We start from the raw sequence: 27,084 nt of genomic DNA, 5'->3' as shown, positions 1-27,084 counted from the left end.
TTGTATTTTATTTTGATGTTTTCTTGTACTCTCTATTATATTTCAATACTTATGTGTTCATTTGATAGATTAATCATCCCTATTAATTGTTTCTGACATATGACTTGAGTAAAACAGAACAGTATGAAGACAAGTGGCTAGACTGCAGTACTTGCAATCACGAGGTTGTGGGTTTGAATCCTACCAAGCTAACCTTGGTCTAGTGGCTAGACTGCAGTGCTTGCAATCACGAGGTTGTGGGTTTGAATCCCACCAAGCTAAATTTTACAATGACTAATTAATGTTGTCGTCTAGTTACTGAATCACAATTTCTTGATTTGCGCAATTCATAATCATGTTGAACCAATGTTTGTCAAACACGAGAGAGATTGACTGTTGCCAGCGTGTTGTTAATGTCCGCTTTTAAAATTGCCATCCTACAAAAAAAAAAAATCATTTTTTTTTTTATAGATGATTCCCTTTTTTAATCGATTTAGAGAAAACAAATACCACTGAAAAGTATGACAGTGACAGTGTACATGCACAGACAATAAACAATTGCCGACGGGAAGTTCTTCTAATCAAACACACAACCCATGGCTTGATGGACTGCCGAAGAACACTGCGTTCGATTCAAGCGGCTGCATGCAATAATTCGTCCCCAACAACAACAGTCATACAAAAGCGCCACCTGTTGAAATATGAATGCATTCCAGTGGGGGTGTTACATTTTTCTGCCTATTATTTCAAGAGCAACTTTAATAAGATTAATTATGTAATAATCTTAACGATGCAATAATAACTCAAAGTATGTACTTTATGTATTAGATTTTACTTTTGTTCAAATTCCATTTTTATTTACGGAGGTAGAACTTTCTTCTTCCATGCTAGAACCCAATGGAAGTTGATTTAATGGTCGCAAAACACCCCCACTAGTAAATAGAACAGCCCGCTGAGTAGAGAAAATAAAATTGTAACCACGGGCCAGATTATTTGCGTGCTATTGCTAGCTAGCTTTCACCTTTCACCATCTACACTAAACTACTCGGGAGTCAAGATCAACAATTTTTTGGGCCATGATTTCAATAATTAGGTAGGCCAATGTTGTTTGAATGAGCAGGAATTTACTGTTGCTGGTGCCATAAAAAGGCTGAAGGAATTATGAGAATGTCTGCTCGGTCTGCTCATTTTCTTCATTGTCTGCTGTAGTCTTCTGTGGATGCGTTTGGTCGAAATTGTTTTGACATCTGGAACGAAGTAAGTTGCTATTTGCTTTTCTGTGTAATGTAATGAAGTGTTTGTTTTTGTTTTTACAAGTACTTGTTGTAATGTATTTAATAAAACAATAACATTCAACACATGAATGCGACAACATCGCGTCAGTATAGGCATGCATTGCACCTATATCCTCCCCTTACCAGTTTTCACGCTATTTATGCCTTTTTCTTAGAATTTGGAAAAAAATAATGATGCCTTATCAACCGATGCCCTAATTACCTTCTTTTGTTAATATGAAGTATGCAAACATATATTAAAACTTGATGGACATTGAAATGTTCACACTACACACCGATCTGTGATGACTTCAACTGGCCCCATTTGTTTTGAGTTTTTCCTGTTTTCACGGCAAACAAGAAAGCATAGTTTCCCGGTGAAGCCATACATGGAAGAAACATCTACAGTGACTACAAGTGTTCTTTGAGACTCTGTGTATTACTCTATAGCCAGCAGTTGTCTTCGTTTTATTCAAAATATTTTTTAATGAAATTTTAAAATTACCATGGTAATTTGCAAAAAATAACAAAAATTAATAATTTAAAAAAAAGTGTGAATAATCATTGGCTTTCAAATCTGATTTTTATTTATTTTTTCCCCCTTTTTTTTCTCTTAAAATTTATAATAAAGCGTATAAATAAACAGTGATATTTGAATCAACAAGCTGATTGTTTAAATTTTAATATTAATAATAATATTGATCGGAGGGTTAAAAAAAAAAATCTCCAAAAATATTAGAAAATGATATAAGGCACATGGCTTCTTTAAGCCTCTGTATTTTTTTTTCCAGAATGCTCAGCAAAATATTCAGTCACATGGTTTGATCATCATGATTTGTGAATTGAAATAGTGTTTGATGAAACTTTTTCGGTGGGCAAATATTTTTATATGGCCTCAACATTATGACATATTTTTGTACCTTGTAGAAATGCCTAAAATACCAAACTTTTTGCATTTACAAGTGCAAATATCCAGTGGAGCCCCTTAGCCCTAGGCCCTAGGCTAGCCTACTTACTTTTCCTATGACGTATATGGACTAGTGAAACGACAGGTAAATTAATTTGCAGGAATTTTACTGTTGCTGGTCACCTACTCACTGGTATTGTTAGGCATCACCGTCCACTCTGAGACCGGATGATGGAGGGTTTGGAAGACTACACCGACTGTGGTTGCTCACCAAGGATTCGGCCACAAAAGTAGTGCTGGGCTGGTCATCTTTATGTGTAGGAGGTCTCACTTTTAGATAGGTAGTGGAAGAAAAGATTCTTTTAAGAAATGGAGAGCATTTAAATTAAAGGTAGTGTGCTAGAATATATTGTGTTTTATCAGCATCATGCTGATAAACAAAATTATCAAGTATGTTTAAATAAATATCGACTGAAAGAACACAGTGAAAATTGTCTTGGTATTTTCATTGAAGCGTCAAATCCAGATCCACATTTAGCGAACTGACCCCTAATAAAAATTGATTCCCAAGAATCTAATTTGTTGACTTTAAAATGCATTTCTTGTGTAATAATATCACAGGATGCGTAGCATTTTTATAACAAGCCTTCGGATAGATATGACACACATTTTGGGGATCAAACTTACTAAGGGGATGTGATCTAGAGGAACAATTCACTTTCCCCAGGAAAAATATTGAAATGAACTCACTGTTAAATGTAAATTATTTTTCTCATTGGAGATTGCCCCCGGTGACATGACCCTTAAAGCCATTGGACCCTTTCGGTACAGGAAAAAAAAAAAAAGTTCACAGATTTACAAATAATTTACAGGGTTTACAGAAGGTAATGGTGAAAGACTTCTCTTAAAATATTAGTCCATGAAATGCTTTACTTTTTGAGAAAACAGTAAAACAATATAAATTCTCGAATTACGGATTTGTTATAAACACATGTCATGACACGGCGAAACGCGCGAAAACAGGAGTTGGTTTTCCCGTTATTTTCTCCCGACTCCGATGTCCGATTGAGCCTAAATTTCCACAGGATTATTATTTTATATATATAAGTTGTGATACACGAAGTGTGGGACTTGGACAATACTGTTTACCGAAAGTGTATAATGGCTTTCAGTGAAAAATAATTGCATAGCAACCATCAAGCCTGCCTTGAAACGAAATTCCACTCACTGACCTCTTTTGTTTATTTTATACAAAATATTTAAAAATGAAGAAATGTAAACACTGACTGCAAGAACTGAAAAACAGTCGATACCATTTTGTGCAAAAGGACCACGATAACATGGTGAATACTAAATTGGAGCCAGGACTAAAGCAAGTAGCATGGAACTGCATTATACTGTACTGCCAGTTAGTCTGTGACTAACTCTCTTTCTGCTTGTGGTACGTGTATAAGTAGTACTGGTGCAAGCTGCTACACATATGCATGGTGACTGCAGAAAGGTTTGCTGGCCTAATATTACACAGAGGCCATTGACCACTGTTGCCCTGGTATTGGGCATTGCCCTCAATGTGGTGTCCCTTCAACTGTCCCCCCATAGACTTTAATTTTCCAATGGAAGTGCCCTTTTGCAAAATTAAAATGGTCAGTTGCTCTCTAAAAGATGAAATTCCAACCCTAAATCTTTGTTGCACTCGCATTGATTGTAAATGCTTCTAATACAACAAAATATTAACATCTACTGGGGCCCGCGTTTTGCCTTTATATGACAATAAAGAAATAATCTTTTCAGATTTATTGTATGATTAGCGTGCCAAAAACCTGTAGTGCTTGTGAAGCTTGGCTGAATGACTTCTATACCCTCACTTCATAAACAAACTTTTCACTTCCATAGAATATCGGGAAATATTTGAACCTTTATTAAAAAGCAATGGCGTGCATATTAACAACCATTGAATTCTGTTGAGTCCACATTCCTTGTTGACATTGATCTACATTGTTGTCTACATTGTTGTCTACATTGTTGTACAGTTTGTTGTCACACAGAGATGATTTGGTTCAGAAAGCCTGCGGTCTGAGTGGTAAAAATGTCTAAAAATTTGCTAGGAAATATGCATGGACGGGATATAGGTCTGTTTTTCCTGTACAACACAAGGGTTATAACAAAAAAAAACGAAAAATTGTGTCAATCCAAATGCTCACTGATTATGTAACAAGGTAACAAATTTCACAGAGAATTGTTATTGAATGTTATATGTTTACTTTCATATTTACTAAGCATAGTCATACCATTCAGGCCATTGTACTATGTATTGAAAGGCATAGAGGCACCAAGGCGTTTTCTCCTTATCTTTTGTGAATAATTATCATAAATGTTTATCATACATTACGTATAGTAGGCCTACTCTTCCCAAAAAGTATTGATGTGTTTTCATAACCTGTAATTGCAGCCCTATATCAGCAGATGCTGACACTTTTTTGAATAGTCCCATTAATATTGTACACACTGGTCAGATCACATCCTAAGCTAGACCATGCTACATTGTCCTACATGCGTGTCAATGTCAATCAACATTGGTCAGTGATTTGCATATAGAAACTGTAGTTCTGCCAGTAAACCACAGGGGCATTGTAACTAAACAGGTCCCATGGGCATGGGCTGCAACAAAAGCAGCAATTATTGCTTTAAAATAAATTTCTGCTAAGCATAAACAAGCTTAATTTTGTTTGGCTATACTGTAGCTACTGTGTGATTAAAAGCATAATATGTAGATCGATCTGCATTAAAAGCAGAGAATATTACTTTTATGAAACAACTTTCTGCTACATAGGCCTATCGCACAAATGAGCAAGATACCAGTCAAAAAATGTCCACTGGACATGGTTGTTTGGGCTTGTAGCCTAAATTCTAGTAAACATAGTTTGTTGTGCTTAGCTACTGTTTTTGCTTAAAAGCAGAATGGGCACAGGGCCCTCACTCCAGGCATTCTTACATTCTCCAGGGTTCCTCGATGCTAACGAGCTGTCTTTTGAAAACCGATATTTTATACATATGGTCAGCACAAACTGTGATCTAAAAGAACAGTTACACATTTAAAGCTTTTAATGTGGTTTTGAATCCTTGTATCAGTACATAATTTGCATTTAATGTACAGTACACAGAGGCAGTAGAGTAGGCCCAGTAATCACTTTACACACAGGGCGTAGCATACATTCAATCAGCACAAAGCCTGCAGCTACTTCCCAATAAGGATTGAGTGGGTGTGTTATGAATGCAGTGTGTGTATCGCGCGCATCATGTGTGTGTGGGATTCTCTAGCCCTGACCTGCTCTGTAACCTATTTGTGCATCCTGTGTATGTAGGCATCACACCTTGCGTAGGCAGTTGTGTTCAGGAATGATACATGCTCAGTCTAAGCATTGCGGCTCTGGTGTTATGCATGGTTGGGAGGGGTGTGTGCGACAGCAGTGAAACTGGGAGCATCTGTGTGTGAAGGTGTAAGGCAGAAAATTTGATGAATTTTACATTTTTTTCTGTGGAACCTCATTTGGATCAAATCGTCATTTGTTTGTAAGTGCTATCTTTATACTTGTATGCGGTTTATTTGATACCATGGACACAGTGTGTGTTTTAATATTTCATGTTTTCATTCAGGGATTTGTTTATCTTTAGATAAACGTATGTGTGGTGCACACCACATGTTTACTATAAACACTTCATCACATGCTTTGTGAATAATTAGCATGGTGGTTGTAACTGATGTTTTAATTTGCATGGACATTGCATTGTGAAAACTGCCTTTGGGAAAATTATTCACTGTTTTATTTTTAAATCTTTAAAAATAAGACATGCTCGGGTCAAATTTGTTACAGGCTAAATATTTTCAAAGTGTTATGTTTTTTTAATTTTTATGTGAACCAGCCCACCAAACCATCGAGGTAGAAACAAAATCATGTTTTCAGTATAAAAAAAAAAACTTTTTTATTCAAAACTTAAATTAGGGATTGAATGTCGAGAAAATCTCCAACTGTGATGATAGTCTTGTACCTCAGCATTTCCACTGGGCCAAAAGTATTTTTACAAGAATATTTTTTTGGGGGGGGGGGGGGGCTGGTGAACTTGAAAAATCTAAGAACATGTAACTAGTAAACCTTCCTAGAAAATAATGTTAGCTTGGAAAAAAAAAACTCTTGCCATTGGTTCAATGGGTAGTTCAAGCCCATGATATATAAGGACTTCCAACAAGATTTTATTTTAATGATAAACCAAATATTTGACACAAATATTACATGATGTAGATCTATGCAGCCTTGCATGCAGCCTCAATGCATCATAATCAATTAGTGAATCATTGCCTGTCGCCACACTGACTGATCATTAGCTGAGCTTATGATGCAGATCATTTCAATTTATGGATTGCACTATTCTACATCTAGAGGTATATATCTAAAAGACCATAGCGGTACAAGAGTATAAAACATTGTCTATGAGGGATTGCCTAACATCACAAGGCCGGACGGCCAGTTCAATGTGAATCTATTGATTTTAAAGACAGTGGACACCATTGGTAATTACTCAAAATAATTATTAGCATAAAACTTTTATTGGTGACGAGTAATGGGGAGAGGTTGATGGTATAAAACATTGTGAGAAACGGCTCCCTCTGAAGTGCCATCGTTTTCGAGAAAGAAGTAATTTTCAACGAATTTGATTTAGAGACCTCAGATTTAAAACTTGAGGTCTCGAAATCAACCATCTAAACGCACACAACTTCGTGTGACTAGGTTGTTTTCTTCTTTCATTATTATCTCGCAACTTTGATGACCGATTGAGCTCGAATTTTCACAGGTTTGTTATTTTATGTATATGTTGAGATACACCAACTGTGAAGGCTAGTCTTTGACAATTACCAGTAGTGTCCACTGCCTTTAAAACATTGTCTATGAGGGATTGCCTAACATCACAAGGCGGGATGGCCAGTTCAATGTGAAGGCTATCTATTGATTTTAAGCTTACTATTGATGGGCTATCGACCCAAATCAGCAATCGTTCCCAAGTTGTACAGAATACATGTACCGGTACATTGTTTGTTTCAGAAATTAGTCAACATTATCTAATTACAATAAATTTCATAAACTTATTTGAAAAAAAAAAAAAAAAAATTGAAAACTTTTAGTATGCAATTATCTTGTTTTATTTGATGCTACTTTTCACTTGTTGGTTTCTCAATTTATTTTAAAAGCTTATTTATATGCCTAATATACATGTAGTGCAACCTGCTTCAAAGCATTTTTGTTTAAAACGTGTGTGTTTTAATTATTTATGTCTTATATTAAAAATATTCTAAGAACTATCCTGTCTGTGCAGTCATTGAGCCACACATGGAGGAAGGAAAATACATCCTTCATGGTCACACATGCATGCATATTACAATAAATGTATAAAAAATGTTCGCTATTGCATGCTCCAAAAGGGGCACATAACATTATTATGATGCCAGCTTTGTGTGTAATTTTTTTTTTAATCAGAAATGTCAACGTTCAAAAGCATGTCTTATGAAACACTTATGAGAAGACCTTAGGACAATGTCACACAGGGCATTTTTCAGGCAACCAGTTCCAGGCAATCTCCAAGAAAAAAAGGCATTCACATTTGAATTTTCACATATTTTTCAAAAAATTAATCATCACTACCAAAGTGGTCTTGTAAAGTTGTAGTATAAAATGCAATGCGGTAGTTGCCTCCAAGTTGCCTGCAAAAGTTGCCTTGACTTCTGTGACAAGTTAGACTTTTAAGTAGAAGCCAGGTCTGACTATCAAACTTTTCTTGCATTTAAATCATCCAAGAAAAAGTAGCTTAGTATGAGTCTCTGGTGATCAGTGGAGGAAGGAGCCAGTTTGTGTTAAGTGGGTGTGGCTTACAGACAGTGTAGTTGTGTCACACTTCCAACCCGTGTACTCGATGGTTTTTCAGGGCTCAGATTTGGGGGTAAACCACATTACTGCAGGGCTTGTGTATGCTCAAAATTTTTTACTTGACCAACAGTTTGGTATATATACAAGTCCAGAATCAAAACCCAATCCACAATCAAGGCTCTGGTCTGAGGTGGGATACAATCAACTTTTACAGAGGTGAAGGTGAAAGGCAATGCACGAAACCGCTGAGCCAACAAACCTGATTAAAAACTGTGAATATAAAACTTAGCAAATAAAACAGACACTGAATTTGAAATACACACTGTAGACACAGGAAGCCAAGTTATTAATTCAGGGAATGGCACCCAATTTATCAAGGTCCCGGAGTGTTGGCTTACACACTTCCTCATATCAAGTTCAAGTATAATGTATCCCTGCATACAAAACCTAAATGATGATAATACAATTGTAGTCAAATCCCTAAGTGCAGCACCTGACAATTGACTTACATGGAAGTCCAAGCTCTGTGCATCTCTTTTTTTTTTCAAAAGCAGGACAGTTCTTTTCAGAACTGAGAAGTCTCCCCAATTCTGATAATCTACTCTGCGGTAGTATAAAGAAAGATAGTTCACTAAAGAACATAATCTACCTGGCGAGCAGATATAATGTACACACGGTGTTTCTGCAAACCAAATATTGAAACCTCACCATGCAATGCCTCAAATCCCTTAAATATTACCCTTCATATTGTGTATGAATCAAAAGTATAATACATAATTGCCCTACATAAAATTATTTGAGTTGCAGGCCTGTTTATTAAGGCAATAGTGGCAAACCTCCCCACGCCCAGCTGGTCATTGTCTTGGTCTAAACTGTTTTGGTTTCCTTTGAAATGGTTTCAATAGAAATTGAAGTTTGCCTAATAGTGGTTGCCTTTTTAAAGAAAAAAGCTGCCTTGCTAAAAACATGTACAACAACGAAGTACAGGCCAGCAATGCAATCCAATTTCTACGGGGTAAGTGTATCACTCACTGATGCACAATCTCAAGCCCACACATTTTTCTTTTAGTGCATTGTTAGTTTCTATACATTTAGGCGTGATTACAAGTGCAGTTTCTTGCACAGACAGTTCTGCATGAATTAGTTTAAAAACCAAAATACACTGGCACCAGGGCTGACTGCTACGGTTGGACCACTTTCTTTATGGTTGGACTATTATGCTTGACCATGGCATGGTTGAATGCTTGGTGCACAACTCTTTAATCATCAGTTGCCTGTGTGCTTTTAACTTAAATCTTATGATCGATGAAGGATTTGGGTGTCATGTAAATTTGTAAAAGTATTTTGTGTGGGCTAAAGGGAAGTAGAGCATACACAACAAAGTGCCCAATTTAACTACCCCAGAGCACAAACAGGTGCACACACTGTACCTCTAGCAGCCAGCCTACCCTTACTGGGCTAAATGCACCCACCAAGCCTTTGTTTTGGGGCGTGGCATTTTTATTTTGCTTAGTAAAAGAAACATGTATGAGGGACATAACAATTTTTACTGGAACATTTCAAGGAGCACTTTATCAGATAAAGACCAATGGCATGGAGGCAATTGCCTCTAGTGCCTTCAAGAAGTACCTTGGCTGGTTGTGCCAACTCTTCACCACCCCAAGCATTACAGTTATAAAAGTGTTTTACCTCTCCGTGCATGCTATGTATAAATTTATCTGGCGTGGTGGACAGCATACGTGCAACTGAACTATAATCATTGAAGTATCGGTTGCCTAAAATTAAAGCTGGGCGGAAATATGTGGTAAAAAAAACTTTTACACATTTATGTGTAACAAATATGTATAGTGTAATGTGTTTGTTTTACAGTCAGCTTTTAGTGTTTACTTTTAAACATATTTTGGTTGCATCCTGCTGAACATTGAGCTCACCTGCTTTTGAAGTTTCCAACAATTCAGGAAAGATAATCTAATCTATACATCTGTAGGGCTCTTTCAAATAGTTTCAGTTTATAATGTTCTCTATTAAGTGTATGTCTTCAGAGCATGCCATTTAAATTTGAAGCAGTAATGTCTGAAATTTCCCAACATCAATGCTGCTGGGAATTCTTCCTAATAGCTTGGTTTGTAATTTTACGATTGGTGAAACGCGCCAAGATAAAACATTAAATGGGAAACACTTACTGATGGTCACCTGCCATGAAGTGGAATGATAATGATTTCCAAGGCAGATAGTGTTTCACATTCCTCCCATTTTAAATTTCACAATATTAATGTGCAGTAAGGAATTTTGCTGTTTAAAGTGTAGCGCTCAGCATGGCAGTATTTCTACCCTAATGCAGATACCTTGTCGAAATATCGAGCTGAATTTGTGTTTACAGCTAGCTAAGTTGCATTCAGGATCACACGAGGAAAACACAAGTCCTGCTAAATTCCTTACCTGTGGTCAAAGTATCAAATTTAGCTTTTTTAACTTTTTAAGTTAGCAGCGAAGTGAGCTACCTTTTGCGTGCACACGGTCAAAGATTTTCGCTGTAAGCTACATATAGCAGCAAAATACCCTTTGGCTGTCTGCATGTAGTTTTAAATATTTATTTAGAATATACTGTAATTAGCCAAGATATTATCACTTCAAGAACCATGAAAAAAAAACTGACTCAAAACTGCAAGGGTTGTCTTAAGGGCTCAATTTCATAGAGCTGTTTTTCAAAGCACTAAAAGTATCTAAGCACAACAAAATTGTGCTTACCTGAAAAATGCTACCAGCCAAACTACCATATCACATCTACATTTTATGACTGGCATCCTGTTCATTTCTGCTTAGCAGTCAATTGTTTAATATTGTTTGGTTTAAAGGGGTGCAAGCAAAAGATAAAAAGCTTCTCTCATCTAGCTTGTGTCAGGAGTCCTTGGGGCCCAACTGGTGACTTTTTCATGCCTCTCTGTCTATTTAGGTTGCATGCTAAACCTCCTTAGAGATTATTTATCAAGATGCTTGGAAAGAAGGCAAAGAACTTTAAAACAGATTGATGAATTCTTAAGATTGCAAGGATACAAGTCATCCTCCCCTGCAAAGATTTGTGATACGTGACGCGTAGTTCAGTTATTTCACCAGTTCTTAAAAATGGATCTGTAATGTGTATGATGAGCATAGCACTGTTTTGTAACTTGGGTCTCACTATTCATAAATTATAAAACTGTCTTGTTTACATAATCTTGTACCTTTCATTAAAACTACTAAGTGCAGATAAAGCACTTTAATGAATGCTATAATATGTGTGTGCATTGATTGCAACAACAGGAATGTAAACCACAGCTTAAATTTTCAGAGGAATTTGGTAAACATTTGATAAGGATCATTATACCTGTACATGCCTAAAGTGCAAACTGCTTACTGACTGAAACAACCTTTGTTATAATACATGCCAAAACTTGCAAAATTGTAGGTTGTCACCCCTTCATGCTGCCACCATCTTGGTCTTGATCCCTGTATCAATTTATAGTTATGGATGCTAATATTCATTGTACAAAAAGTAACCAGACTTATTGTTATGTGCCCCTCTACTGAAGCTCTTCAGTTAGTGACATTGATCTGAGTGGGGAGAAAATCAAGATAGATGCGCCATGAAAATAGTATTTTGCCTGATGTCCTCGGCTTAGTCTATCTAAAGGCTACGATGTAAATGACAACACAAAGCCCTTACATGATGACAAATTAATATCCCTTGCTACAAATGTGATAAGCATCGATTGCCTATTATTTGTTTTCAGCATGATTTGGACAGTCTATTCACTGTTGTCCTTTCACATGAAGTACAACTATCAAAATTTCACAACCATGCTAAAATTAAAAAGCAGAGTGCAGTCAGATGAAGCTGACGATAAACAAATATGAGGGACCATTAAAGAAACAAAAGGGGTAGAAAAACTATTTTTTGTTGATTGTGTTCATTGGAAAAGATAGTCTACACAAAATTGTAAGGGTATGTTCAGAAAGCATTTGTGGCTACACATGCAATCACAGTGCACACATTTTTTGGAATAATCTTCACGAACGTGCTTGTTGGTTGGACATGTTTACAGTTATAATTGTACAATTCATATCAAAGAATTTTTGGCATTAATGATGTACAATTGAAATTCAGTGGAGCTTGAAGCTGAGTCTACATAATAATGTGTAATTCATCTGTGTGGGCTAAACACAACAGTGAATACCACAGTTGGGTCTATAAATTATAACACAAGCCAATACTATGCCATATTTTGCTTTCCGGTTTATGCTTTTGCTCTTGAAGTTGCAAAAATGATTGATTATTTCAATTCCGAAATCCACTATTGTGTCTAGTTGCTGGAAAAAAAGTGCATTCTAGTATTTGTGTTATTTACATTGGAATTTGTTGTGTTGCAGTTGGTATGTACATGTGTAGTTAACGGCAGTTGCCAATACCCAGCCATGGCCATTGAAAAGAGTTATTCTTTGTGGCGCAAAATCAAGGCCATTGTTTAGGTTGAGTTGTTTGTTGTTTTTGCATGCAGGTAATACAAATACTGTTCTGGTCACGTAATCAATACTTAGTAAACAAATTGTTGTTAAAAATAACATTTTTTTTTATTTTCAAGTCATCATTTGCCACTCAACATCACCATTTAGCGCGCACAAAATATTTTCAGTCGAAATATTTTGCTATGCAAAAGTGCTGGATAAAAGCGTTCATCCCTGATAGCACTGGTCCAGGCATACCAACTTTGTAAAAAAGTCTCCACTATGAGTGTGCACAAGGTATCATACAGGGCTGATAGTGATACACAGGAGCTGATGGTCGATCTGCACTGTATACTCACTTTACTGATTTCTGTGAAAAAACCTCGGTCAAATCACTTGGGTGGGGTTTGAACCTTTGTATTGCTAGAGCATATTCTATTGCTAGAGCAGATGTCTTACCACTAGACCACTGAGCTACAAATATGTAGCCCGGTGGAAGAGGCTGTTTTGAAATTAATATCAATTGGTTGCTTTTTTCTTTTGTTTGCAGAACTTCGTTGACTCAGTGAAGATTCATGCTGCAGACTGATTTCCAAGTTGTGTGAAACTCAAGTCATCGGTAAGAATGGAGAACTCAACTTACCTTGAATGTAAGGGTCTGATTCTACCGCTGACGGATGAATCGGGCTGGAGCCATGAATTCCGAGTGTTCATCTACCTCCTTGGTCTACTCTGGAGTTTCTTTGCCATCGCAATTATCGCTGATGTCTTCATGGTCGCCATTGAAGTCATCACGAGTAGGACTCAAAAACTGAAGATTGCCAATCCGGACTTCCCCGGTGGTGTCGAGGAAGTGGAGATCCGGATCTGGAACGACACCGTCGCTAATCTAACTCTCATGGCGCTTGGGTCTAGCGCGCCTGAGATCCTCCTCTCGATTATTGAGATTTTCGGGAATGGTTTCTACGCCGGCGACCTCGGTCCCAGCACCATTGTTGGGTCGGCAGCGTTCAATCTTCTGGTCATTACGGCCATATGCATCGCCTGTATACCGAAGGACGACTCTCGAGGGATTCATCGTATTAAGGTGTTCGCTACCACCACCCTCTTCTCCCTGTTTGCGTATATCTGGTTGTTTCTGGTACTGCAGATTATCTCGCCCAACATCATTGAGGTGTGGGAGGCAGTGGTTAGCTTCATCTGCTTTCCCATCCTGGTCATTGTCGCCTACATGTTCGACAGGGATTTCTGCGGCATTAAGAGACATGAAAAAGATATGGAGCTTGGAGTGTGTGAGTATCTTTAAAACTTTGTTGTTTTGTGTGTGTGTTCCTCTTAAAATCTTCTGCACAATACATGTTTCAATTTGAAATGTTTTTAGGTATACATGTACTATAAAATCAAGGTCTGGGATTTCATCTTTGAGAGGACAATGCAAGGCCATTTCTTATTTTGCAAAAACAGGGCACCAGTGGAAAAACTGAAAGTCCATCCTACATGTCAGGCCTGGAATTACACAGAAGGCCCTGGAGGCAATGGCCTACATTGCCCCTGTTTACCTGAATAGTGCCCTTCAAACATTTCCCATTGACTTTAAGATTTTCCAATGGAAGTGCCCTTTGCAAAATAAAAAATGGCCTTGCCCTTGACATTGGACACTATTTGTTATTCTCAAAGATCAGTCTTCTCACTTGTGTATCTCACCAGTGTATCTCACCAGTGTATCTCAACATGCATAAAATAACAAACCTGTGAAAAATTGAGCTTGATTAGCCGTCGAAGTTGCGATATAGTAATGAAAGAAAAAAAACATTCAGATGCTTGATTTCGAGACCTCAAATTCTAAATCTGAGGTCTCGCAATCAAATTTGCGGAAAATTACTTCTTTCTCGAAAACTACTTCACTTCTGAGGGAGCCGTTTCTTACAATGTTTTATACCATCAACCTCTCCCCATTACTCGTTGCCAAGTAAGGTTTTATGCTAATAATTATTTAGAGTATTTACCAATAGTGTCCACTGCCTTTAACTTGTCAAAGATGAAATTCCAGACCTGACAATAGGAATATTTTGGAGGCATTGAATCCAGGCTCGCACTGCTTTTGCAGCTCGCCAATAAAATTTGTTGCCCCCCAACTTTGGAACACTTTGTCTGCTTCTCTACGTTCTGCTGCTTCAATTCACACTTTCAAGAAAGGACTCAAAACGCATCTTTATACACAGTGATGTTTTATTTTTATTTTATTTTTACTTTGCTTCATCACAACCGCCGTGATCTAGATGGAATGGCGGTATATAAATACCTTGTTGTATGTATGTTGTATGTATAAGGTAGGGAGGAGGTTGATGCAATTGCCCCTAGTTATAATATCATTGGAAACACTTTACATGGAAATAAACTACATGTAGGCCCTATGCCATGGATACATTTGGAATCTAATTCAGGATCTCGACGAAGGAAGCCATCTTCACCAAGGGACTCGTGGAGTCCCGACTCCAAACTCGAGGCTCAATTAACTCAAAGAAAAACTCCCATGTGGATGCACCCGTACCACAAAGACGGACTTATTTAAATCGGGTCAGAAAAGCATTTTCTGCTTTCAGTAATAATGAAACTGCTCCTTGAAAGGGGGAAGCCCTTGGAATTAATTTCATTCAAAGTCTGTTAGTGGTTTAATTTAGAAATGCTTTTTTTATGCTCTTTCAGAGCTTTTGTTGCCAACTCGATGTGGAGTCCTACTGTACAGTACCAGCTTTTTGAAAATTACATTGCTTTGACTGTTTTTTTGTTAAAGATAGATTTATTCCAACCCTGTAATTTTATTATTTTTTGTTTTATTTCAGTAAAAACAATGAATACAGTGTAAGCCTAATTAAAAAAAAAGTTTAAAAATTCTCACTGAATTAGTCTGTCGTTTTTGCATGTCTTATTTTAGTACAGGCAATTATTTTCAACTAGTATTGTAACTGTTTACATTTCAAAAAAGGACCTAAGTTATTTAATTTAAGATTAATATTATTTTAAATGTGTTGTGTACACCAGTTCAAAGCTACTTCTGTACCATGAGTTCAGGCCTCAAATTAACCCATACAATAGCTAACCCACAGCAATATTGCCTTGGTGCCCTGTGCTTTTTTTTTGCTGGCACAGAGCCCTCTGACAATGTTTCAAAACAAATTTTCTTTTTCCACATTCAAGAAGTGTGCCCCTCGCCAGAGGTCAAATTGCTGTGCCACTTCAACTTCAATGTAAAAATTAAAATAGAAACTTTTAATGCACCGGTATCCGCTGCAAGTGGCTCTCATCCGGGCGCTGCTCTACAAAAAACAACCAACACGCAATGAAAGTAGCATTACATAATTAGAAAATAGACTTAAACAAACTGCTTCTTTATGTAGATGAGTTTTTAAACTGTTCTTGAATATATGCCAAGTGAGTTTGAAAGTTTTGCAGTTTCAGGTAGGGAGGAGAGTTAATGGCATCTGTGCGTACAAACATACAAAGATGTACGTAACATGTAAGTACAGCGTCTGTAGGGTTGTACATGTGGTTATCTTATCACCCTGCCTACCATCAAGCAGACTAGTGGATCAATCTTTGTAATGCATTGTGTGGTGTATGCCTCGCCTCATGGAGACCATATTGATTTGTGCAAGGAGACTCCTCCCGATATTGATTTTGTTGCCATCATCAGTCTGCCTGCACACTGCAGACTGTGTGCATTCTGGATTATTGTCACAATGTGTTAGCCAGTTAGTGTTCTATTCAACACAGTGTGTATCAATGCTAAATTTCATTGAGCTGATTTTAAAAGCACAAACAATTAAAAGCAACATTCGCTTATCCAGCAACCGTGTGACTGATATCCTGCTTACAAAATTACAAAAAAAAAAGGTTTTATTTAAATAATAAATAATACAATAAAATTGTAAAAAATAAAAGGAAAGGAAGGTCGTGGTAGCATTTAAAGGCTTATTTCATAAAAACTGCATTAAGCTTTTGTAGCAACAGCTACTTCATCAGATGCTCGATGCAGATAGTTTTTTAAGTAATCATCGACCACTCATAAGCGACTCTTGCTTTTTCTATGATGAAATTGAGCCCAGGGCCCAAGTTCACAAAGCCTGCCAGGACTTCATGTAACTTGCTTCTAAGTTAAATGTCATCTATTATAGACCTTAATCACGGTGTGGCCATCTTGATTTTACTCCATTTCAACTCATTCTATTTCTACCTCCATGTTGTAACCAAACTGAGGCTGGACGAAATAATAGTCTGGTGCCATGTTTGCGCAATGAATGGTAGCATTCATTACTCCTATTGGAAACAGGGAACATGACCAAGATGGTGACAGCGTAATGAAGGTCTATTGCTGTTTCAATCTAAAAGTATGCAAACCTTCATTTTATAAGTACACCATGTAGCATTATGCTGTTTTGTGTTTATGCATCTAATGATAAGAACCTGCTTGCATCCATTAAGATCTTAGAAGTCACTATAGTCACAGATCATCGCACACCCACACACACTGAGCTTTTTGCTCCAGTGATCCACCAGGGACGTGGTACTTTGCAAATTCTACAGCACTTCAATTATCATGGTGGGCTTTCTCACCAACACACTGTGCTGCTAGAGTGAAATGAGATTGGCACAGGGAATAGGGGTCCCCCTTATTGGTTTGCATTGCAGCTCTATAATCAAAATGGCACACGGGGGACTAACTTACAATGAAGATGTCGTTGAGCATGATACATTGCTTGTAAACACCTGCGTTTAATTTCAGTAGGGCCTATGCGATAAATTATAATGCTCTGTGCTACCAATGAAACAGATTGATGCAATATTGCCCCTGGTCGTTTTTAACATTGTCACCACTGCCACAAACTTTTTTTTAAATTTATTGTCGGTTCTAAAAATGAAGACCCCAAAAAAGGGGGGAAAGGAAAGACAAATAGCAAACCGTTTAAGGTCTTATAAACACATTTCAAAGTTCTGGCTCTACAGAAGACCAACAGGGGACAAGAAGTGGATATTTTTACAAATTTTTTAAATAAAAGCTAATTAAAACCCTAACACTAAACAGACTTTATAGCCCTGTGTGCTTAACTCATAGCCCAAATCCTCCTACAAAATATTCTTCAGAAGTAGAGTTAAAACTTATAAAAGCTCAAAGGGCAAAAATACATAAATCCTTCAGGTTTTCCTCAGAATAATGGCCAAAATCCTTCTAAATCCTCTAGCTTCATCATCACAATCAAATCCCCAACAGCTCATATCCTTCAGAATCTCAGTTTGGCTAAGCTGTATTTTTTGGCCTAAATCCTTCTACATATTTCATACAGTCTCAGAATTCATCACTGCAATAACCTATCTTTCTGAAAGTTTGTACATACTCAGAGTCTTGAGTACCTAGTTTGGTAGATTCGTGCGCTACATGTATACATGTATGTATAAGACTTTGATATTATTATTATATTTCCTCTGCTTTCAAAAATAAGCAGATGTAGTGCTTGCTCAAATAAAAACAGTTTGTAAAATGCGCAGATAAATGTTTCACTTTTTAATTCAGGTCTTTTAAAAAATGTGTGTAAAAGAACAACTACAAGCCCTGCTTGCTTGTGTTTTCTGCTCCTAATTTGTATATCAATTTGTAATCAATATAAACAACAAGAGTGCCGGCATGTACATCAGGAGGTCGTTGGTTCGAACCCCACTCAAGTAAATTCTTTGCTCAACCCCCCCAAAAAGATGTTGTATAGTCGAAGTTTTTAGCCCAAGTGATTATGGAGTTTGCAACTCATCCTCTGACAAAACTCCTGATGGTCACAGCATCCGAAGCTCCTTATCATCCAACCCATGGATGATCTTGAGTCACTGATGTTAACGTTGTACAAAGTGCAAGGTGGTGATTAGTGGATACAGTGTATATCGTACGCACAAAAAAGGTTGTAACTATGTACCAAAAAGGTTGTACGTACATGTGTAATCTGAAGTACTTGTCTAGGTTTTGCAGACTCGTATCCTAGCAACTGTAATAACATAAAGACCCGGCTTGAAGGTTAGAGGTGGGATGTCTGTGATGCCATTAGGTCGGATTATATCCAAGCACAGTGTATTATTAACGTAATGTATTATTATACAATCACTGTCTGTTGGAGTGGTTTTAAAAACAAACAGCGCAAACACAACCTTTTGATGCGTTATTGAGTTTGATTGTAAATGGAGTTTATTGATCAGGAGTGGTCTCCAAAGTAATAGCTTGGCAAAAAAAATTTAATTGTTAAAAGTCATAAGAAAAAGATTTATTTGCTGGATTTTTACACACTCTTTTAATTTACATCTTTGCGATTTATAATTTAACGCCCTTTTGGTCATTGCGGATATGACATTGCAGTTAATGCCCTTCTAGCACTGAGCGGATGATAAGTTTTGGTTGACGACCAGGCAATCATTTCTTTTGAAAGAATTGGCGCTAAGTCCTAGTTGAGAACGAGTGATGAGAAGTAAAAACATTTCTCCAAAGTTTAAAATTAACTAGCTTCTAATACCAGGGCAGGGTTCACAGTGGAATGAATATATTTTGTATTCAACCCGGCTGGGGGCAAGCCATTTAGAAGGCAGCGCATTCAATAAAAGCATGCATACTGTACACCATTTCATGCATGATATTAACCAGTATTTACATATTTGTACCATGAACACACCTTGTTCGTTTGTCACAGGATTATAAATAGTACTGTGGTTTAACGACAATAACAGGTTTTAAGAATAAAGCGTGAAACTAGCTAGTTAAAGTAAGGGAAACTGAGTCAAAAATAACTACAGGGTTTCAAGCTGTAATTGTATAATAGCCTCCATGATAATGACTGTTCCTGTACATCATACCATGTGCTCAATGACTTGTCCATCGTCCAATAAGAAGATATTTCCGGTCCCCTTAATCTATTTACCCACACGAGCAATTAAAGATTAAGTTTAACATATTATTCATAAATGCGGGAAGGCTGCGTTATTTTGGGATCGCTAAGAATACAAATTGCGGTCTAGGTTTCTACTTCAACCTTGAGTTAAAAGCTTTTGAGAATAACTCAATGAAGTTATCAGGCCTGGAATTTCATCTTTGAAAGGGCAAGGCCTTTTTCATTTTGCAATGGGCATTTCATTTGTGATATCTTAAAGTCAATGGGAACTTTTTGAAGGGGCACCAAGGTCAAGACCTGCTGTCGATTTCACCAAACTTTTCCTAACTTGGGATTAATATTAGGACTAAGGACGATTTCAGTTCCGTATCTGAAGTCATGAGGACACATTGAACCCATGCTAAGTTAGGACGGGTTACTCGCCCTAACTCGAGGAAGGATTAATCCTAATGTTTTGTGAAATCAGCTGCAGGGGCAACAGTGGCCATCCTCCGTGATTTGCATGTTCAAGGACTGAGTTACGAATCAAATACAGTTCATGGATGAGCCGATGAATCTAAGGCCAAGCCGACCCCTTTAAAGTTCATATTTTTGGGGGAGACAATCTATAATTAGCGTCAATTTCCTTCCTGCTCCTCCAGGGCAACGCAATATTTAGGGCACACACCCCTTAGTGACCTCATAACCGAAAGGTCACAATAGGTTATCCCGTCATGTTTTGTCGGTTACTAAGGAAATGAGCGAATGTCATGAGCAAAGTCTGTCTATTTTTGGTTGCTGTTGACGGCCACTGTTTGATGGTGTTGCTTAGTTACAAGCTGTGGGCGTCGCCAGCCAATTCAGTGGCTTAATAAACAGCTTTGTGCGTAGATCAATTATAAGACAGTTTGGTTTTTAGTGATTTAGAAAAGACTGATAAGAGAGGGCGATGACCTTCTTTAGAGCATTAAAGGCCAAGGCTCTATCCTGGGAATAAACAGTTGTGCCAAATTTCGTAAAAACTGTTAGGCAGAAAGTTGTGCTGAGCAATTTTCTTTGCGACTTTACCAAGTCACATCAATGGAAATTGTATGGTATTCTGACTGGCAACCTTTTTTTGCTAAGCACAATTTGTTTGTGCTTAGCGATTTCTTTTTGCTTACAGTCTTTATGAAAGTGAGCCCGGTTAACTTACTGCATTTCAACAGATTTATTGGATATCAAACGTTAAAAATTTCAATGCCTTTGTGTAGGTTTATGATATAATGTAATAATGTTTACCAGTGTAAATGTCCATGCCTCGAAATAACCCAATAATTTCACAGAATTGCTGTGGTGCTTTTGCCGTGGTGCCCTATGTAATTGCAAGGTTCCAACCAATTTTACATTCTCCCCATGGAAGTGCCCTTTACTTAAGGAAACTAAATTTCTTTGTTCTGGACCAGGGGGCAGCAGAGGCCATTAGCCTCTTTGGCCCCCATGCTCCAGCCCTGATGTACTATACATTCAAGCTTGATGGGTTTTTTCTCTCAAGCAAAGTCGTCATTTTACCCCCATGCAGATGCACAGCACAAAATTAAAACTATTTCTCCATTTTGAGGATTACAAATTGGCATCATCAGCGTGTACGCATACCGTAGGACACCAGCTGTCGATTTCACCAAACTCTTCCTAACTTAAGATTAATCTTATGACTTAGGACGAGTCCCAACCCTGCATTGTAGCATGCAGACCTTAAGACAAATCCTAACTCGAGATAGGATCAATCCTAGCGTTTCGTGAAATCGGCTGCTGGCCTGGAAAAACTATAACCAATGCATTATAAAGTTCCGCCAAGTCTAAAGTGAAATTTAAATTATGTCTTTTCTTTTTCTTCCGATCAACAGCTGAGGGTTCCCCATTCCTCTCGACCGGCCACATCGACAAGAAAGTAGTCGCCGAGTTTATGCGTGAAGTCGGCCGACACCCAGACCTGGACGAGGCCACCATCGCTCAGTTGATTGCCCTGGAGGCGCAGAAGCATGAGGTTCACTCTCGCAGTTGGTACCGTGTCAACGCCTCTCGCGGGATGCTCGGACAGAAGAAGATCGAACAGGAGGTGGAGCCTCATGTCTTGGAAGTAAGAGACTAAGTTCTGTTTTGTTAATTGTTAGAGAATTTGGGGTTGAATAGAAGACCAAATTTGCTAAAGTAGGACTTGAGCCATCAACCACTGGATTTGCGTCCCGATTTCACAGGGAAATGTGTCAATTGGAGATTCTGTCCCCCATAAGGGAAATGAACAATGGCTGAAGGATGATTCAAAAGAGAGCCCCTATCAGAAGAGGTTTGTACACATGCAGTTTGCCATTTTGGGGGACAGTATCTCGGGGTGGGGGGGATCACAAAATCTCCTGCAAAATTGATTTATCTATCCTTACATGTACAGTACATGGTTTATTTATTAGAGATGACATAATGACATAAAAAATTATCATTCACCACAAAACCTGCCATTTAAGGTGGACCAATACAGGCAGCGTGCGCTGTGAAATCTTCCAAAACATAATCTCTAAATTCGTGCCTTAGCAAAAGAGCCTCCTTTAAAAACTTGAATTGTAATGTGCTTCATTTGCACAAAATTTCACCTAACTGCAATATTTTATTGCAGAGAGCTCTGCAAACTCTCCAGAGTTGTGCAGAAATTTCCCTGCAAACAAACCAGTCTGTCCATGTCCTGATGAACAAATTTGAAATCTCCCTTCTAATGATAATTTGTTCCCAATTATGTTGAATGTGATTCTAATTATCTCCCTATTGTTGTAAAAAGTCTCCCTAATTGCAAGATGTACATGTTGACAGCTCTGATATGTTACAATAATAATAATAATAAATAACAATAATGACGTCTTCTATAGTGCCGGTATCCGCCAAAAGTGCTCATGGCGCTTGCTCCAATAAAAATATTCCCCCTTGGTTGTTCTCCAGCAGTGCAAAAAACAAGAACAAATTCCAATGTCTAGTGAATGTTACTGAAATGTCTTTTCAAAAAGAGTAGAGTGTAGAGAGTACAATGTAGTCAGGGACAAACCCATTGTCACCAGTGCACACAATCATATCAGGGTTTATTGACAGTATTGAGGGAAAATAACAATAAAAACAATCCCATTAATTCAGAATTGTTGTCATAAGTATTTATGAGGGAACAGTTTACACCGGGTGGCAATTCTGTATGATTGAGCCAGGACCAAACATACTACACATTATACCATGTACAAGTATTTGATGGTATTTTTTGCCTCGAGGTACAGTATTTTAAATACAACATGTCACTTAGACATTACAAACAGCTGTACAATTAAAATAACTAATCAGTATTACAAACAATACAGATAATAAAAAACATTCAAAACAAAGGACAAATTATTAAAAATTAACAGTTACATTTACTTAAATAGTGATTCTTAAAAAGGTGGGTTTTCAATAATAAAGTAAAACAAATGTTATATCAGGAGATTGGATTGCCATCAGCATCCCATTCCACAAATGGGGGGGGGGGGGGAAATATGATAAAAAAAACATAGACAATCCATATTGGAGATATTCATAACTGCAGGGGTTCCATCTTGGTTCTATTTGTTTTACCTTTAAGTGAAAATAGCTCAGAGAAAAGCCGAGCAGTTCCTCGGGATGTTCCTTTTTATTTTTGTATAACTCTCTTCCATTACCTGTCATGTCTGCACTCTAAAATAAAGTTACGACACTTTATTACTGCTAGTACATGACCTGGGTTTGGACTTTGGCTCAAGGCTCTGTCAATATTTGGAAAATGTGCGCTGTCCTTACAAGGTTTCAATCAGTCGGATGGAGCCCCAGCTGCAAGGTTACTGATTACAAAGCAGGCCTGGAATTACATGCAGGCCCCTGGTCTTGGCCTTAGTGCCCCTTCAAACATGTCAAAAGGATCCCATCGACTGAAATATTTTCCAATGGAAGTGCCCTTTGTAAAATGAAATTTCAGGCCTGATGAAGTTCACACTAGTACCATTTTTTCTGTGAAATGTTTCCCTCTGAACAGAAAGTATTTTTTAGAAAACTGTATTTGAAAACCTAAAAAAAAAAAATGAAATGGCTGATTTTGTTGTTACAAGAAGCTCAATTTCATAAAGCTGTTAAGCAGAAAATTCTGCTGATCAAGAAATTAGTGGGGAACCAGTCACAGCAATTGTAGGCCTAACTGTAAGGTGTTCTGGCTGGTAACCCGTTGTTGCTTTTTGGGGGTTAGCAAACTTGTTTGCTTACATGCTTTATGTAATTACAGGCTTTATGTGAATTCAGGAGTCCGGACACTGGGTTTTCTCTTGATAATGAACACTGTCTGCCACTATTTTGTCCGCTCTACCAATCCTGTATAATACCTTGTCTGCAGCTACATAGCCATGTTGAATTTTATCGACAGGGAAAACATACCTTGACATTTGAAGATGAACTTCCCCTTTCCCAAGGACAAAAATAGTCGAGTGAGCTTTGCACGCTTTAATTAAAAACTACTTGGTAGTATCCAGGGAATATGACTGTCAAAATTTCTAAATTTTGTGACGACAAACAGGATGCGATATTTTTTGAGCCGAGTGAATACAGTATACTTGTTAGCTTAAAATACAAATTGTTTCTCCATTGATAAAAGCTATATAAATAGGGTGGCGTAGTTGGCTTGTGCGTAAAGCGCTCGCCTCTCACCAAGGTGACCCCGGTTCGATTCCCGGCCAGGGCCATATGTGAGTTGAGTTGTGCGTTGGTTCTCTGCTGTGCCACAAGGGTTTTCCAGACCATCCGGTTTTCCTCCCTCTGGAAAAAATCAAACACTTTCGATCTTTGGCTGTGCTCCGTGGTCATAATGGGTTGATGTGGCTGGCAGCCAAAGGCGCCCTTGCATGCCTGCTTACAGCCAAAGGCGCCCTTGCATGCCTACTTCTCAAACACATTGTGGCCGCGTCCTTCGCAATTCAGCTCTTAGCTGCGAGTAAGGAATATTAGCTCCCCAAATTATTATTATTATTATAATAGTTTGTATTTTTATTTCATTTTTTATTTTTATCAAATATGGAAGTTCATAACAACAATATAATATGAGCTGGTATATTGGTTTAATATGCCTGTTACAATCCTAGACAGATATAATTTTCTGCCTGAAATTATATCAAAATAGTCAAGTAATTAGCATAATAAAAGAAGACTCCAGAAATCACCAATGGTTATTTTGAAAGCTCCACATGTCCGGTCGTGAGGCCTGCAATTTCGATCCCTGTTTTTTATTTTTATTTTTTTTATTTTTTTATTATAAATAAAACTGGATATAAATTCGACACTGTTTAGGTTCTGTGGTTGAGCCCTATTATAATAATTATCTACACATGATTAGGTACCCCCATCACAGTCAGTCATGGTCATACAAATAGACCAACGGCCTTTTTCTGGACCTATTTGCTCTTTGCCTGGATGGCATACTAAGGTAATCTCTATTGAATTATTCATCACTTTGGCAGTACAGACTCACTGTATGTCATGGTCATTGTTTCACTAATGGCGGACTTAATTACCCCCAGAAGCCGCAAGGGTTCATTAACAATTTGTGGGTTTTGTTTGTAAAGCGAATGCAAAATAAGGCAGATGCGGGTCTTGATCGTGTGATGTGCGTGGACACTAAACAATTGAGAGAAAATAGAATTAGCTGTTGCAAGCTGCTTTACAACCAAAAGGACCTGCAGTTATAGTATAAATGCAAACAATTGTTAATGGCCTGACGTTTCGACCCTAGCAGAGTTTTTCCTCAAAGGCTAAATAATTGTCACACAATTCTGCTACAGGTACATTGTACAAAATAGCACTTGACCTCCACTTTGTTTTTAAAATATTAAGACAGGCATAATTTATGAGTGTGGTTGCACCGTACATGTACATGTAGATAAAGAATAATAATTGTTTTATTGCTCTTCGCCAATGTGTGATAATTAAGCACTACTCATACATACGAATATTTTATCTAATTATATTTTTTCATTTTTTTTGTCATTGCACCGCGCTATATTGACTGAATGTCTGAACTGTACAATTTATACTGCGCTGTATAGATTATGGGTGTGCGTGTTTACAAGCTGAGTGTGTTGTATTAGTTACACACGATACGCAGAGTTTGGATCTCCTACTGGCTACAGTTAGCTGAAACGGACGCTGTGCTCAGTATGTAGTGTACAGTACATACTTAACGCATTGGGTTTCACAGTCTTTTTTTAATATAGCGCTGAAATCTGCCTTGAAAGACACTGAATGCACTCTACAGAATCAAAGATCTTGTAAAACAAGAAGTCAATAAAAACATGCCCCAAAAGTGTTATCAATCGTTGATCAAAATTAAACTTTCAAAATTAAACAGGTTTCGCCTGAAGACATGCAGGGTATGCTGTCCGAAATGTTAAGACTACGCCTCTTTTCAGAGCCAACACTCGCACTGTAAAAGTGGACACTATTGGTAATTGTCAAAGACTAGCCTTCATAGTTGGTGTGTCTCAACATATGCATTAAACAACAAACCTGTGAAAATTTGAGCTCAATCGGTCATCTAACTTGCGAGATAATAATGAAAGAAAAAACCACCCTTGTCACACGAAGTTGTGTGCATTTAGATGGTTGATTTCGAGACCTCAAGTTCTAAATCTGAGGTCTCGAAATCAAATGCGTTGAAAATTACTTCTTTCGCGAAAACTATGGCACGTTGAAAATTACTTCTTTCTCGAAAACTATGGCACTTCAGAGGGAGCCGTTTCTCGCAATGTTTATTACCGTCAACCTCTTCCCATTACTCGTCTTCAAGAAAGGTTTTATGCTGATAACTATTTTGAGTAATTACCAATAGTGTCCACTGCCTTTAACTATTTATTTATAGTTTCTTCCCATTTCTCCACACCATACTTAAAATTTTAATTATTTGCACAAAACAAAAAAGAGAGAGCCCTAAATTAAAGTACGATGATGTAGTGACAGAATCCGTCTACTCAAGGTTTATTATAAACACATGCACTATTTACCTCCTGTGTAATACTACTGATGTGCAATTATGTACGCATTTATACATCACCACCAGCAATTAAAATTCCTTCCTACTGCATAATTCTACTGCGAACTTCGTAGTGGGTAATATCTCGTCAAATACAACACTAGCTTATAATTCCGATCTGAAGCATTAATTATTTTGCAGGACATGTTCCATATGCCGGTACCCGTGTACACACGCACAACTCAACACATAAATCGTGAGAATTGACATGTGGTTGAAATTGTTATAATGGTTGAAAATTACTCTGTCATCATAACAGTCAGGACCAGATTTAAGTGACAAAAATATGACACTGAGATGTCTAATGGACAAGGGTATAATTTTATGGAAAATTAACAATTAATGTGATTTTTGTATTATCTCTTCTGCAAGAATAGAGAGATAATTCAATTTCAATTCAATATTTAATACTTTTACTTCCATCCTGAACAGTAGGCCTACATAACAGAATACAAAAAAAAAACAATACTGTGGAGCCATGATCCTTCTCAGCCTAGACTTGGAAAGGAGACTTTAGAAGATAAAAAAATAATAA

General features: G+C 37.5%; 1 protein-coding gene across 2 annotated transcripts in view; it reads left to right on the top strand.

Annotated features, from left to right (window-relative positions):
• The first annotated feature begins 972 nt into the window (after nt 1–972).
• LOC117292286 (sodium/calcium exchanger 3-like) overlaps nt 973–27,084 on the top strand; it is a 40,922-nt gene continuing 14,810 nt past the window's right edge. Inside the window, exons 1-3 of one of the 2 annotated variants that reach the window (XM_033774287.1) lie at nt 973–1,236; nt 13,108–13,849; nt 21,343–21,575. In XM_033774287.1, coding sequence (XP_033630178.1) covers nt 13,183–13,849; nt 21,343–21,575 — 900 coding nt within the window. In that variant the 5' untranslated portion in view covers nt 973–1,236; nt 13,108–13,182. Of the gene's footprint in view, nt 1,237–5,551; nt 5,731–13,107; nt 13,850–21,342; nt 21,576–27,084 lie in introns of those variants that run through there. The other variant, XM_033774288.1, reaches the window with a different exon arrangement.

The sequence above is a fragment of the Asterias rubens genome, chromosome 7 (assembly GCF_902459465.1).
Source record: "Asterias rubens chromosome 7, eAstRub1.3, whole genome shotgun sequence".
Lineage (NCBI taxonomy): Eukaryota > Metazoa > Echinodermata > Asteroidea > Forcipulatida > Asteriidae > Asterias > Asterias rubens.
Note: the sequence above shows the minus strand (reverse complement) of the source record. Positions and strands in the feature narration are given on the sequence as shown.